Source organism: Palaemon carinicauda, chromosome 26 (assembly GCF_036898095.1).
Source record: "Palaemon carinicauda isolate YSFRI2023 chromosome 26, ASM3689809v2, whole genome shotgun sequence".
NCBI lineage: Eukaryota > Metazoa > Arthropoda > Malacostraca > Decapoda > Palaemonidae > Palaemon > Palaemon carinicauda.
Window position 1 is genome coordinate 41694566 of NC_090750.1, and position 16764 is coordinate 41711329.

General features: G+C 41.7%; 1 protein-coding gene across 1 annotated transcript in view; it reads left to right on the forward strand.

Moving 5' to 3' along the window:
* Positions 1–16764, forward strand: part of LOC137619508 (protein SHQ1 homolog) — a 183787-nt gene that overhangs the window by 25254 nt on the left and 141769 nt on the right. Inside the window, exon 2 of the mRNA XM_068349600.1 lies at positions 5061–5248. Coding sequence (XP_068205701.1) covers positions 5106–5248 — 143 coding nt within the window. The 5' untranslated portion in view covers positions 5061–5105. The remainder of the gene's footprint in view (positions 1–5060; positions 5249–16764) is intronic.

Below are 16764 nucleotides of genomic sequence, written 5' to 3' on the forward strand. Positions count from 1 at the left end.
CTTGGTTCGACTCTTTCAGGATCGCGAGTCTCCGTTCTGTAACAAACGACCCAGACCAGCTGCTACTATGCCCAGTGAGGTGTGTGAGGTACTACTTGAAGAGAACAGCGGCAGTCCGTCCTCATGTGCGAGCTTTGTTTGTGAGCACAGGCAGGACAAAGAGGAGGGTCACCAGGAACACCATCTCTGCTTGGATTGGAAGGGTTATCCACCATGCCCTGAATCCTGACCCTCCTCCGTCACGTCGCCCTCGGGCCCACGATGTCAGGGGTATTGCTACATCCCTGGCCTTCAAGAGAAACTTCTCTGTGACGCAGGTACTTCAAGCTGGGGTCTGGAAGCGTCAAACGACCTTCACAGCCCACTACCTGCAAGACGTGACCCACAGGAGCCTCGATACGTTCTCTATCGGCCCTGTGGTGGCTGCACAACAGCTGGTCTAACCTCAGGCTCCTTTTTGGACAAGTAGCAGTAGGCTGAGGGCGTTGTTACCCGGTCTTAGTCTGTGTGAATGAAAGAGTATGTCTGACCCTTACTTCTTTCTTCATTCTCCCCTCTCTTGGGGAAGCAGCATCCTGGTCCTCGCATAGCTGACCTCGACCTCTGCAGGTAACCCATGCTTCTTTGTGCTCCTAGTATTAAGCTTAATACTGTTGCGTCTCCCATACCCTGACGAGGTGGTATGGGGAACGTCCTATCCTAGAATTCCTATCTGAAGGTCTCAAGGTCAACTTCATAGGACGAGTCACACTCTCCTCCTCACACTACTTATGTAGGCCACTCGTTCCTAGCGATGCTAGGAACCTGTGAGGTACAGGGGCTCCCTCTCTCTAGTGCTGCTCACTGAGGGATCGAGCCTCCGGGCAAGCCGAAGTCAGTAAGGCTGGGGACTTTCCACCCTTCCTAAGGGGTAAGTCACCCTTTGTAAATAGCGTGGTTTGTATTTCGGTTACGGAACAAATGACAAATTCGAAGATAATTTGTATTTTTCCTAACCATACAAACCTTAGCTATTTACACATATGTGCCCGCCATCCCTGACCCCCAAGTCAAGTCCTACCTCTTAAGTGAAGTGAAGCAAGTCACCGGTGTGTGGAGGGGGGAGGGGTAGCAAGCTACCCTTCCCCTACCCCCCGCTAACTAGCGCAGGGGTAATTAACCCTCGTTAAAAACTATTGGCTCGTCATTTCAGCTGCGCTAAAAGCAATACCCTTTGTAAATAGCTAAGGTTTGTATGGTTAGGAAAAATACAAATTATCTTTGAATTTGTCATTTTTTATTTCATCATCTTGATATCTGGTGCATCTTCTCTTTGACGACGCTTAACATGTGTTTGTACTATTTGTTCCAAGTAGGAATCAAAGTCTGAGTTTGCACCATCAATGCATTTAGTTTCTTTGGCTGGTGGTGAGGAGCCTCTGGTTCGTTTATTCCAGTTTCTGCTGATAGCTTTGACATGTGTGTTGCTAGTTCATAGAGTGCCTCCTTTCCTTTAGAATTTTGTTTCTTACGTGCCATTTTATGTATCACTCATGCATTCTTATATTCCACCATACTCACAAAATTTACAATTTTACACATTGACCATTGACTTACAATAATATACTATATAATTTATCATATAAATTTACCATGTAAATTTAGAAAATATACAATAAATATACAACTTGTGAGTCCAAGTCAGCTCTCTCTCTCTCTCTCTCTCTCTCTCTCTCTCTCTCTCTCTCTCTCTCTCTCTCTCTCTCTCTCTCTCTCTCTTAATCTAAGACATAATTATCATTGAATGAATGAGTGTTAGAATGTAGTGAACTGTTTTGATTGAACATAAAATCCCTTCTGATGGAAAGACATGTGTTTGCTAATATAAATGCACTTGCTTACATTTTGTTACTGTACACAATCTATCCCTTACTTCACATTCCATGGATTGATACAGTAATTTTCCCTATTTCCTCCGGGGATTTTGTCAATATTTATTCATTATTTGTTTTATAAAGCAATTCAGATCCAGTCGGTGTCAGGACAATTTTAATGACTCCGACTCCCGACACAAAATTACTTCATTCCTTGATTCTGACTTGACTCCACAGCCCTAGTTAAGTCTAGGATTAATGACAAAGAATTACTAGCTCTTTCTTTCTTTCATCTTCACCCTTGTGGGGGAACAGCACCTACGGTACTTTCCAAAGCTGGCTTCCGCTGTCTGCAGGTAAAACCATTTCCTTTATGTAACCTGGCATAGAGATATACTGTATACAGTGAACCCTCTCTACTGTACTTCGCGGTTCGACCATCGCGGATTCACCACTTCGCGGATTTTTTTCATAACCCATGTATATACATATATCGCGGATTTTCTGGAAATATCGAAAATACCGCGATGTGACCGATGGTGCGAGATTGGAGAAAGTAAGGAAAATTGAATCATGATTGATTTTCAATATAAATGAAGCTTTGAGGAGCAACAAAGATATCATTTGTTAGAGAGATAAAGGGAGGTAAGGAATGGGAGGTAGTGAAAAGTAGCCCACAGAGAGAGAGAGAGAGAGAGAGAGAGAGAGAGAGAGAGAGAGAGAGAGAGAGAGAGAGAGAGAGAGAGAGATAGGTAAAGAGAGAGAGAGATAGGTAGAGAGAGAGAGAGAGGTAGAGAGAGAGAGGTAGAGGTAGAGCGAGAGAGAGAGAGATAGAGGGGGGTTTAAATGTAATAAACAAAAAAATTTGATAGGTTACAACACATTGGTGCTTATGTAATATCAACTGAATACTGTAGACGGTTTGAATAAGTTAAGAAATGGTATAAACGATACTTTGTTAGTGTATTCGTACACACTCAGAGCGGCAGCTAGATGACAGCTGATCTAATCACAGCCAAAAGTAAAACAAAAAGAAGTCAACAATACTCAATTTTTAAAACACACCCGAAATTTAAAAACAAAAGTACTCGCTTTCTTAATGTGCAATTAACTATTTAAAGAGTGGTAATTTTCTAGAATAAAATGATATTTCCCAAAAAATAGTGGTTTGCTGATGAAATCGGATGCCGTATTTTTAGCTATGATTGAAATGGATGTAGACTCGGCCTAATTTTTTCGTTTCGTATTTAATTGACACTAAGAAAACTAATTTTAGTTTCTTCATCTAAATGTAAGTATTGTATAACACGAAGAGAGAAGAGAGAGAGAGAGAGAGAGAGAGAGAGAGAGAGAGAGAGAGAGAGAGAGAGAGAGAGAGAGAGAGAGAGAGAGAGAGAGAGAGAGAGAGAATGAATCAGCTGTTGTAATCAAATGGCGTGTTTTTGTTTCGTGAGAATTTCATCGCCACGACTATAACAACATCATACTGTACTGAACTTTACAGTATTAATACAGACTACTGTAATATGATGAAGTAAAATATTTATAATAACCTATTTTATATGAAATGGGGCTATTTTTTTTTTTGTTTAAAATTTACATTTACGTATGTAAAACAATCTCTCTCTCTCTCTCTCTCTCTCTCTCTCTCTCTCTCTCTCTCTCTCTCTCTCTCTCTCTCTCTCTCTCTCTCGTAGATTGTTTTCCTGCTTTGCTACGCATGTATGATTTTATATAGATACGGTAAATAATATTTGTAATAACATATTTTATAAAAGCTTTTACTGTAATATTATTTATCACTTTCATCATGCGCGTTAAATTCCTTAGTTTGTTTACTGAGCGTACTTTATGATGCCGTCGTTTCAGGCGGCGTCATAAAGAAAAACATTTCATTTGGAAGTCCTATGAAAAATTAAGTAAAACATTACATAGTAATAACCAAATCAACATACTGTACTGAATAATCAATATAATTGATGCAAAAACTAACCTATACACAGATGTGTAAATGCGTTTGTTTCTTCATTATAAATCAGAGATAAACGTAAACAAAACATTGGTTGCCATTTATTATCGTGCTTTTTGGCGTGTTTAGGAAACGCATGATATAAAGTCGCCTTTAATATTTGTGCCTGTTTTAGTTTAGGGTACGTTAGTACATGCATTAAGTGTTCTGTACATTAAAGGGTAGTTTGTTAACAGTACTACGTACAAGGGAAGGTTTTAAAAGTCTGAATATACATGTTAAATAAATAGGTAAATATGGTGTCACTACTTCGCGGATTTTCACCTATCGCGGCCGGGTCTGCAACCTATCTACCGCGATAAACGAGGGTTCACTGTACTTGTTACTTCCCCATACCCCCTGGCAAAGTTGGATTGGGTAACATCTCTGGTTGATTCTAAGATTCCTACATTTCTGAGATTTCTTACCTAGACTAGTCACACTGCTAGTATCACTCGCATTGCTCTGGCTGCTAACCGTGCTTTGCACAAATTGCTTAGCGAGGTATCAGGGTTTCTCTCTATTACATGCGAAGCACATACTGGAAAACCCTGGTTCAAAGACCAGCCAGTTGGTTTGGACTTCCACCCTCCCAAGGGATGAGTCGATCCCAATGCAAGTGTGGGTTTGTATTAGTGTTGGAACAAATGACGAATTTGGAAGTAATTTATATTTTCCCTAACAATACAAACCGGTAGCTATTTATAGAAATTAGCATGCCATCACCTGTCCTCCGATGAGTCCTGCCTGCATAAAAAGTGATGAGACAACATAGGTGTGTGTGAGCAGGGTAGCTGGCTACCCCTCCTAACCCTTCCCCTCACCAACTAGCGGTAGGGTAATTACACCTCTCTAAAAGTCTTATGGCTAGTCTTCCAGCTTTGCCAAAAGTATAATCCCTATAAATAGCTACAGGTTTGTGTCGTTAGGGAAATTACAAATTAACTTTCAAATTTCTCATATTACTTGAAAACCTTGGGATTTCCTAATGATTTTGCAGTTTATTTTTAAAGGTTAAGTATACTGTAAGTAGTGAATGAAAATAGAATTATGTACTGAAGCTAACAATTAACACTAAGTACACATTTTTATTAAATCTTAAAAAATTATAAATTGCATTAGTTTATGAAAGCACCTAACTACTGTGTGTAAATATGCTAAACATAGATATTCTTACTTTTCTGTAACTTTGTTTCTAGATCTCATGGTGAAGAGGAATTTCACAACCATTCAACTTGATCACAATGTTGACTCCCAAATTTGAAGTTCAGCAGGATGATAATCATCTGATGATAACAATATTTGCAACCTATGCTCAGGTGACAGATACTGAAGTTAACATTGAAAATGAGACGTTTACCTTCTATTCTTCCCCTTACTATTTAAGGTACGTAAGTAGCATGTTTTTTGTCAAAGTATAACTTGAATGTCAAAGGAATTGGTAATACTGTATCACTTTGGCAACTGCAGTAAATATTCTAGAAAAAATAAAATTTGATAATTACAGTTAATAACTTTTCTGCCTAAGGCTTTGGTAATAGTAAGAGTTTAGTTTACAATTAGTTTGTTTCTATACATAATACAAACCTTCGATCTTTAATAGGTGTATGACTTCAGTGAAACTGGAATGCCCTTTATGCTTAAACAAAGTAGCCCTGCTGGTTCAACTGTTAGTGCTAGCGATGCCGTCCCAACTGTTAGTGCTATCTTCACTTTGACTTTGGCTACATTTCTTTAGAGACGTACTTCTGTGACCTGCATTGGCTCTACCTAGTGTCTCCTTTTTCTTTTCAGGCTTTTTGCGTGCTTACTTGCTTTGTTTCTGATTATGTTAGCTCCATGGGCAGACATGTGGTTGTGTCCTGGTAAGCGCGGTTCAGGATGGGATGTGGCTGGTACATAACCAAACAGTAATTCAACCTTCATCATCGTTGTAGTTTCTGCAGGGGGAATGACTGTTTATAGAATTTCCCTGTTCTAAGTGTAGGGAGTGGCTTCCTGTGCAGTGGACTGATTTTGTTGCAAAGAGGAAGAAGTCAGCGAAAAGAGATTCTTTGGACTCTTGTGTTGGTGTCTTGAGTACGCCTAAGCTAATGCCTAAGAAACTCTCAAGCTCCTTCCAGCTCAAAGGGAAGGTTTGTGTGTTTCAAATCTGTCTCCGTAAGACCGGAGCATAGCGACCTTCCTCCGAGGGCTCATTCCTCTGCTTGGAAGACAGTTGACAACCTAGACCCTCCCCAGGCTCTTATGGATGTGAGCTTGGAGGAGACAGAACCTTTTGACGATGGCTTGGAACATTTTTACGGCATACTGCCTGCGTCTGTAGCCCAAGATCTTCTCCCTTGGAACAGAAAGATTCTGACCATGTCTTTCTTCAGGTTCTTTCATGTACAGTGATACCTCGGTAGTCGAACGACTCTATACTCGAACAATTCGGAGTTCGACCAAAATTTTCGAGAAATTTTTGCTGCGGTGCTCGACCAAAAATTCGGTACTCGACCAGCCGAACACGTGACGACCGCATGGGCTTTGTGATGATCGCGCCATCTCGGCCACTCTCGCTTGTTCGGGAAGCATCAGTTCTCTCGAGAGCGTCACTCAGACAACGCGCGATCAGCATTCGTTGTGATTTAGTGATTTTCAGTGCTTTTAATTGCTTTTTTAGCTTTCATAATGAGTCCCAAGAAAGTAATGAGTGTTAAGGGGAAGGAGAAGAGGAAAACAGTGCGAACAACGATCGAGTTGAAGAAGGAAATTATAGCGAAATATGAGAATGGTGTACGAGTGTCCGATTTAGCGGTAGAATACGGAATGGCGAAGTCGACCATTTCTACGTTTTTAAAGCATAAAGAAATGATTAAGAAGGCGAATGTTGCAACGGGAGTTACGGCGGTAACTAAGCAAAGGCCACAAGTGATTGAGGAGATGGAAAAGTTGCTTTTAATATTTATTAAAGAAAAACAGTTGGCCGGGGAAAGTGTTAGTGAAGCGTTCATTTGTGAAAAAGCGTTGCATATCTATGAAGAATTAGTGAAGAAAAGTCCGAGTACCAGTGAAAGTGATTCATTTACATTTAAAGCGAGCAGGGGTTGGTTTGAAAAGTTTCGTAATAGAACAGGTATTCGTAATAGAACAGGTATTCATCATTTTCGAAGAATACTGCAGAGGAGGAAGAAACAATTAACAATAGACCAGTTTTTCACAAAAGAAAAGAAAGCTGCTACATCAAAGCCTGTTTCTCCTCCAAAGAAGAGACAAAGAAGAGAAGAAACCCCTGAAATAGATCTGCCCACCCTTTCATTGGAGAGAGAAACAACTCCTGAAGGAGAACTACCCCGCCACATCATGGAAGGGGACTCTCCTTCCAAGCAGTAACCTCCCCCTTCCATCCTCTCCACATCCATCCCTGTATGCCATCGAACCGCTGCTCAAAGGTATGTTCACTACAGTACAGAAAATGGTTTAAAATTGTTTTATTTTAGTACAGTAAATGGTTTAAAATTGTTTTATAGGATTTTCTGACCAATTTCATACACATTTAGATAATTATTGTTGTTTAGGTACACGTTTTATTAATATTTTGGGCCTGTTCGAGTGCTTGGGAACGGAATAGAATATATACCATTATTTCTTATGGGGAAAAAAAATTCGGTACTCGAACAAATCGGAGGTCGAACACGGATCTCGAACGGATTATGGTCGAGTACCGAGGTATCACTGTATTCGGAAGATCATGTACTGTATTCAGAAGACGGATCAGATTTTAGTTGATGGCAAGGACACATTCTTAGACTTCGTCTACGATATTTCCAGACCCACCATGAAAAAGGTAGCCTCTTCTTGGTCCATTAGGGGTCACGGGTGCCAAGAAGAGGTGTTATGACCAAATGGGGGGAGCATCACTGTGCCATCACATTTCCCTCACATCTGTAAACTCTTCTTGGTTACTTCCCCCACCGTACACGTCAGAGGAAGTACTATAAGATTGTGAATAACGATCCTTCTCTTCTACTCCTAAATCCGGGTATTCTGGCTCTGACCCAGAATATGCCCTTGGACATACTAGCTGCTTTGCTGGTGGCCTTAATCAGCGTCAGATACCGCAAACATGGAACGAGTTGTGAAGTGCTTGATGCAAGCCGTTTCATGGTTGGGTTACTGGGTGGGATCTGTGGGTTATCTTTTTAAGACTGAGAATATCTCCATTGACCAGAGGAAGGAGGTTATGTTGGCCTTCCATCTCTCAGGTACTAGGACGATGGAGTTCTTGACCCACAACATTTGTCAACCAGTGGATCAACTAGGGTTTGAGGTGACAAGATGCTGTAGTATCAAATTCCAGAAGCAGGTGCCTAGGAGAGAGACCATGAAGTTTCGCAACTCCTTAACGGATGGCCCGTCCCTCTTCAGTGTGAAGGATATCGAGGCAGTTGCAAACAGAGGCAGGAAAGTAAACCTGGACTCCCTCATCCATAGGTCAGTGACTTCTTGCCCATACTCCATGGCATCACTGCTGCGGTGATCGTCCCCGATTAAGTGCCAGGGTCATTAAAAGGGGTCATATTTCTAAACAGGCAGCTACGAAATAAGATCCTAAACAGCCCTTTCAATCCAAAGGCTCCAAGAGGGGTAGGGGAGCGGAAGGAGGGAAACATGGCCGATCCCAACTACCCGTCCACCAGTGGGAAGATGCTTACAGAGCAGCTGGTAGAGGTAGATGCTCCATTGGGCCAAACTTTGGTCGGTCACTGTCCTTAGAGTGGGATATCGCATCTCATTCACACTCTCTCTCCCTCCTCTATCCCTACATCCAGCGATGTCGAATTCCTACGAAGGAACCTGCCCTTCAGGTGGAAGTCCAGACAATGTTGGAGGAGGATGCTTTCCAAGAGGTCCTAGTTGACTCCCCAGGCTCCTACAGTTGACTCTTTAATGTAGAGAAGAGTCTGGAGGATAGAGATAGATCATAGACCTCTCAGCCTCGAACGAGTTTGTCCAACCAACCCCGTTCAAGATGGAGACAGCCGAGATGGTCAGACAGGCCATCAGATAATGCTGGATCTCAAAGCCGTGTACTTCCAGATCCTCATTCATCCATTGTCAAGGAAGTACCTAAGATTCACCCTAAGCAAAAATGTATACCAGTGTAAGGTGCTGTGCTTCGGGGTGTCCACAGCACCTCAGGTGCTCACACGGGTGTTTTCTCTTGTGTTCACCTGGGCTCATAAGAATGGCATTCATCTCCTTTGATATCTACATGATTGGCTGATTCTTGTAGACTCTAGGGAGATCCAGATCCTTTTCTGAAGTTGGAACAGACTTATTGCATTTTACCAAGATCAGGGGATTGTGGTAAATTTCAATATGTACTGGTACACCTATGGATTAATATCGATACTAAACTAGACAAAGTCTTTCCATCCCAAGAGAGAATAGAGGATGAAACAGGCAACTCGCCTGTTTCTGTCGCAGGTCACTCTGCCAGCATATCAGTGGTAAAGGCTGCTGGGGCACCTGACCTCTTTGGAGAGACTGGTACCCAATAGTTACTTGCAAATTTGCACTCTGCATTGGCAGCTAAAGGCATTGTGGTCTTGGCATATAGACCTCCGAACACAATGGTTGCGATAAGATGAGAGTACAGTGGTACCTCTACATACGAATTTAATCCGTTCCACAACCGACTTCAGATGTAGAAAATGTTCGGATGTCGAAACGAATTTTCCCATAAGAATAAATTGAAATAGGATTAATCTGTGGTTGAGCCCAAAAACCTATGATAACTTCTTAATAAACTACTACACATAATTGCCCATGAGAATAATGAACACTAAATTAGATAATAGACATGTAAATAAGAAGAATTATCAAAAAATGATAAATAAGAAACGGGTTTTTAGCGTCACTTTACCTTAGAAACTCCAGCGCAGGTGTTGTTGGTCTTGCTACGCAGAGAGGAGACGGACGAGTGGCGAGGAGATAGAGAGGTTAACTACGATAAACGTACACTACCGTAACTTATTCTAACTTACACTAAGTGAACTTTAACATAACTTAGCTTCTTTTTTTTTTTTAATTTGTATATTTTATATTTTTTTTTTACATTTTCTTTTTTTCTTTTTGATGATTAATTTTAATCACTTTCACTCTCTACACTTAAAATTGATTGAATTTCTTTTGCTTCACTCTTTGCCGTTTTCTTTGTTTCACTTTCTTTCGCTTCACTCTTTGCCGTTTTCTTTGAATCACTTCCATCCTCTTCATCACGATTTCGCTTCGTAGATTTTTTAAAGAAATTATCGATAGATAGTTGCTTGGTACGGCTTTTCAGAATGGTTTGAAAGTGAGTTAGGCAAACATCGAACTGCGCAACTAGACGACAAACCTGCAATTTTTTTAGGTGGTATTTGTTGATGAAGTCGACCATGTCTTGATATTTTCCTAACACCTCTTTTATATGCGCGAACCTAACACATGTTCTACCTCCTCGATCCCTTCCTCGTCATCACTCATGTGCTCAGACATAGCATGGAGTTCCTTAAGCTCCTCTGTGGTAAGTTCGTCGTGATGTTTGGCGACGAGTTCCGTAACGTCATCTGCGTCGACCTCCAGACCTATGGACTTGCCAAGGGAGACTATTTCCTCCACGTCTTCCGCTGCACCCACCACGGGATCAGGTTCGGGGTCAAAACCTTCGAAATCTCGGGGAGAAACTGCATCAGGCCACAGCTTCTTCCAGGCAGAATTGAGGGTCCGTCGAGTTAATCCCACCCAAGCCTGATCTATGATCTTCAAGCAGTGCACGATGTTGAAGTGGCTCCTCCAAAATTCACGCAAAGTTAAGTTGGTGCTTTGCGTGACATTAAAGCACTGCTTAAATTAGTGCTTGGTGTACAGCTTCTTAAAATTAGAGATGACTTGCTGGTCCATGGGCTGGAGGATAGAGGTGGTATTCGGTGGAAGATACAGCACCTTTATGAACTTAAATTCATCGAAGATATCATCTTCAAGTCCGGGGGGGGGTGAGCGGGTGCATTGTCAAGGCATAGCAGGCACTTTAAAGGCAGTTTCTGATCATGAAGATACTTCTTCACAGAAGGGCCGAAAACTTGGTTAACCCATTGCTCAAAGAACTGCCTAGTGATCCAGGCCTTCGAGTTGGATCTCCAGAAAACATGAAGCTGGTCCTTATCGACGTTGTGTGCCTTAAATGCCCTAGGGTTCTCGGAATGGTAAACCAGTAAGGGCTTGACTTTAAAGTCCCCGTTAGCGTTGGCACATAGGGCAAGAGTCAACCGATCCTTCATAGGCTTATGCCCAGGCAATTTCTTCTCTTCGGCGGTGATGTAGGTTTGACTGGGCATCTTCTTCCAAAACAGCCCGGTTTCATCACAATTAAACACTTGCTGCTCTATGACGGTTTCTGTAATGGGGTCGCCAACAATCTCTCTGTTCTTGATCCAGATTAGCAGAAGTCGTTCCATCTCTTCTATGATAGGGCTACGGCGTTTTGAAATAATGGTGATCCCCTTAGAAGGTTTCATTGCTTTAATAGCTTCCTTCTGTTTAAGGATTGTCGAGATCGTTGACATATTACGGCCATACTTTGTAGCAAGTTCACTCACGCGGGCGCTACGCTCATGTTTTTCAATAATTTCCTGCTTTACGTCTAAAGAAAGCATTTCCTTCTTCCTTTTCTCACCCCTACCACTACCACTTGCAATACTAAGCCTTTTAGGACCCATACTTTACGTAAATTACCGTAAAAGGATGCACGTAAAAAATCACGATTAAAACAGTACAATAATAGCAGAACGCACAGGGCACAACCGCAAGAAGCCGACGAGAACAGAGGACTGACCCAAGCCGCGCTAATTGAGGGTCCCTCCGAGGTCGAAGTGCTGCCTTCTATTGGCGGAAATAAAAAACACATCAGGCGCTATGAGCACCGATTACGCGTACGAGTATTGTTTACTTCGGGTGTCGAAAAAAAAATTTGGGTGTAGAGTAGGAACGTGTTCAAATTGTACTTCGCGTGTCGAAAAATTCGGATACAACCGGTACGACGAAAATTGCTTACTTCGTGTTTCGAAATAAAATTCTGGTGTAGTAAAAAATTTGCTCGAATTTTACTTCGGATGTTGGAAAATTTGGATGTAGATACGTTCGGATGTAGAGGTTCCACTGTATAAATGAGACCTGACTTGGGGGGTGCCGGACACCAACGTGCTCAAGTGAGTAAATCTCTCTCTTCTCCTGAATTGATGCTCTTCATGGATGCGTCAAAAGACAGGGAGGGTGCCCACCCTTTGCACCTCACGCCCCCTGGGATTTGGTCCGAGTCCGAACAACAGTTCCAAATAAACCTGGAAATGAGGGCAGCCTTCCTAGCCCTCGAGCAATTTCATCAGCTCTTTCAGGGCACTCTGTGGTGCTGATGAGCTACAACACCATGGTAGTGTCATGCATAAATAAGCAAGAAGGTAAATTTTCACAGCCGCTCTGCCATCTACCTGTGAAAATCCTAAGGTGGATGGAAGACAAATTGGTAGCCCTATCAGCCCGTTTCATCTTGGGCAAAAAGAATGTTCTTGCGGATAATCTGAGTAGGAAGACTCGGATAGTTGGCTCTGAGTGGTCGTTGAAACATCAGATAGCCAACAGTGTCTTGACTTTGTGGGTTTAAGACTCTGTTGGGTTAGCGATGATCTTGGCGTCAATGACCATAGTTATCAGGATGCCAGAAAACTTTAAATTAATCAATCGCCGATGATCGACCTGTTTGCAGCGTGTCTCAACCGGAAGCTTCCAGTGTACTGCTCTCCAGTACCAGATCCCCAGGCAGACGCCTTCCAGCACCAGTGGGACAACATGGACGTCTACGCATTCCCCCCCTTCTGCCTCATAAGGAGGCTTCTGATCAAGGTATAGTAAAGACATCTCAAGATTTCTCAAGATTTCTCAATAACCCTTATTGCTCCAATGTGGCAACATGCAGAATGATTCCCAGACTTTATTCATTTGCTCACAGAGGCACTGAAGGAGCTCCCTCCACATCCCAATCTACTCAGACAACCATACATGAAGATTTTCCACTAAGCAGTAGCTTCTTACATTGCAAAGGTTTTCGCAACCATTTGCAAAGAGTATGGCAGGATAGCTTCATGAGTCGTCTTCTGCCGTATACCAGTCAAATTGGTCTGTCTTTTGTGGTTGGTATCGTGGACGGGGTTTAGCTCCTCTGTGCCACTATCCTAGTGATAGTGGATTTTGGTTGTGCCTCGGTGGAAAAACTTTGCTCGGTCTCGGCAGTGAAAAGCCACCGCTCTTTCCTGAATCTTCCCTTTAGATCGAACACGTTAACATTTCTTTCTCGACGGCATTGTCTCTCCTCATACGGAGTTTTGAGCGCAATTGTGTTGGAAGTCAGACCTCCTCATTGGAACGTAGTTTGCGTACTACGATCTTTGAAAGGAGTGCCTTACAAACTGCTCAGTCAGCCATCAGACCATGACTTGACCTTAGACAATGTTCCTGTTAGCCCTGACCTCTGTAAAGAGTATCAACAGGCTACATGATCTGTCACACGATGTTGCCCATTCAAGGAGATGTGCGCAAGTGACACTCGGCTTTGTCTTTGAGTTTGTGGCTAAGACTCAAAATCCGGCTGTAGCAGATCCTAGATTTGGGCCGTTCTGGATTGAGTGTCTCCATTCTGTAACAAATGATCCAAATCTACTAATACTATACCCTGTGAGGGTGCCAAGGTAATATCTCAAATAAACCACCAGTGTGTGTCCGCAGGTCAAGAGACTTCATTAGCACGTGTCCGCAGGTCAAGAGACTTCGTTAGCACAGGAAGAGTCCAGAGGAGAGTCGCCACAAACAGATTCCACTCCTGACTGTAAACCCAGAGCTCATGACGTCAGGGGTTTTAGCACATTCCTGGCATTCAAAGTGAATTATTCAGCAATTTAAAATGAATTATTCAGCAATGCAGGTACTGCAAGCAGGCGTGTGGAAATGTCAAACTTCGTTCACAGGCCACTACCTGCTCGATGTAACCCATAAGAACCTAGATACCTTTTCAATAGGTCCTGTAGTGGCTGTACAAAACATGGTCACAAACACCTCGTTCCCATGTCAAGTAGCGATTGGTAGAGGGCAGATGTTGACCAATAATAAGCCTAGAATGAATGTGCGAGTGACTGGTCTCTTCGTTGTTCATTCTCCCCTTTCTTGGTATTTCAGTATTCAAGGAACACTGCAAGCTGTCCTCCCCTGACTGCTGATGGGTACTATTGTTGCTTGTATAAGCTGGTATATGTGAATATATTTGTCCCCGATCTCCTTGCAAGGTGGAATCGGGCAATATCTATGTTAAGTGTAGAGTTTAGCTCCAGTATTACACTTACCCGGTCAAGTCACAATACTTAGTGCTAACACTTTCCTCAAATTCCACAAGCCGTTAACTCTCTCAATGTTAGCAAAGTGATATGGTGCCTCTGAGCAGCTTGTGCAAAGTACAGAGTCGCACCTCGGGACAGTTACGAGCCAGTTGGTTTTGGGACATCCACCCAACTAAGATTGATTTTCCACTGTAAAGAGCTGAACTGTTTGTGTATAATGTCAGAGTAAATGACAAATTTGGAAATAATAATTGGAATTTTTCCTAACTATACAAACCTTTAGCTCTTTACACATACTAATCCACCCATCACCAACCTCCCAAGAAGTCCTGGCTGCAATTGCAAAGTGAAATATTGTCACTTGTGCAGGTGTGAGTAGGGTGGCCAGTATACTCTCTGCTCCCCCTCCACTGACTAGCGATGGGTAGTTACACTTTGCTTAAAAGTCTTATGGCTAGTTTCAGTTGTTTCTAAAATATATCCAACATAAAGAGCTCCGCGTGTATATAGTTATGAAAAATACAAATTATTTCCAAGTTTGTCATGTTGGGTTGGGAATATTTGGATTTTGTTGGTGTGTCAGGGCTTGGTTGTGAGAAAAGTGAAGAAGGGAGGAATAAATTCTGGAATTAGTTAACTAGGTGTGTAGAAGGACTGAGTAGAAGAAATTATGTAGTTATGATGGGTGACTTAGGCTAAATGCCAGAGTGGGTGCTGGAGAGGTAGAAGAGTGTCATTGGGAGTTATGGCGTACCAGGGGAAAATGATATTGAGAGACTGATAGATGTGTGTGTTGACCAAGATCTGGTGATGAGTAATACTGTAGTTTTTTAAGAAAGATATAAATAAGTATACATGGGTAAGTGTGGCAAATGGAAGTGGTAAAATGGGCATTGATTGATTCATGTGTTGTTAACAAGAGATATATTTTGAAGATTGAAAGTTGTTCATGTGTTTAGGAGTATGGCTAACAGTCTGATATTTTTTTGGTTGAAGCAAAATTAGTTGTAACAAAAGAGGGGGGAAATAGAGTGGGTGGATCTAAAATCTAGGTAGCGAAGGTGGAAGAGTTGTAAAATCCAGAGGTAAAAAGTGAATATCAAGAAAGGTTTGAAGTAGCATATAGCAAGGTGAAAGTGAGAGAAACTGATGATCTATGGGAGTAGAAGTTAAAGAAAATTTTGTTGTGCTCGCAAGTGATGTGTGTGGTAATGAGGAAGGGTAGTGTGTGGTGGAGTGAAGATGGTGGAAGAGAAAAAGAGGGCATTTGAAAAATGGCTGCTGTGTAATAGTATAGAGAAGCATGAAAGTTATAGAGAGAAAAATTTTGAAGTAAAACGTAAGATAGCTGACTGAAGATGGGGGTCAGGGATAAGAAGTTTTGAGAAGAAGTGAAGTGAGTAAGGAGGGGGGTGGCCCATCGAGGAATGAAGAGATAGTGAAAGATGAAAATGGAAGGTTATTGAAAGGAGTTGAGGCAAGGAAAAGGTGAGCTGAATGTTTTGAAAGGTTGCTAAATGTTGAAGGAGAGAGATGTGTATGTGTATGAGTGTTGAAATTCCAGGGGTATTAGTATGCTGATTGTGGCGAAGCTTTTATAGTTCATATGTGAAAGATCTAATTTAATGTTGTTACTGTTCTTAAAATATTTTATTCTAATTGTTCATCAATTCTCTTATAGTTTGTTTATTTCCTTGTTTCCTTTCCTCAATGAGCATTTTTTCATTGTTGTAGCCCTTGGGCTTATAGCATTTTTCTTTTCCAATTAGGATTGTAGCTGAGCTTGTAATAATAATAATAATAATAATAATAATAATAATAATGATAATAATAATAATAATAATAATAATAATAATAATAATAATAATAATAATAATAATAATAATAATAATAGGCGATGTATGGATCAGATTTTTATAGAAAGGCAGATATGCGAGACACATTTAGCAAAAGGATCTGGAGAAAGCTTATGGTAGAGTTGATATGGAAGCGATGTAGAATGTGATGAGGTTATATGGAATTGGTGAAATGTGGTTGCAAGTAGTCAAAGAGTTTATACATTGGCAGTAAAGCATGTGTTACGATAAGGAATGAAGCGAGTGAGAGTGGATCATGGTTGTTCAATTTTTGTACGTTGCTGGAGCTGTAAGAGAGGTGAATGCTTGAGGGCTTGGTCGAAGATTGAGACATAGATAGAAGTGACCATGAAGGGGAGGTGAATCAGTTGTTAATAGATGACACTGTATTGGTTGCAGACTAGGAGGTGAAACTGTGTTGATTAGTGACAGACTTTGGAAAGATGTGTGAAAGAAGGAAGTTGCAAGTGGATAAGAGTAAGGTTATGAGATGCACGAGAAGGGAGGGTGGTGCTTGATAGAATGTTAGGTTGAATGGAGAGTTGCTTGAGGAAGTAGGTCAGTTTAAGTAGCTGGGTTCTGTTGCTGCCAATGATGGAGTGGAAGCAGATGTATGTCGGAAGTAAATGAAGGATGTT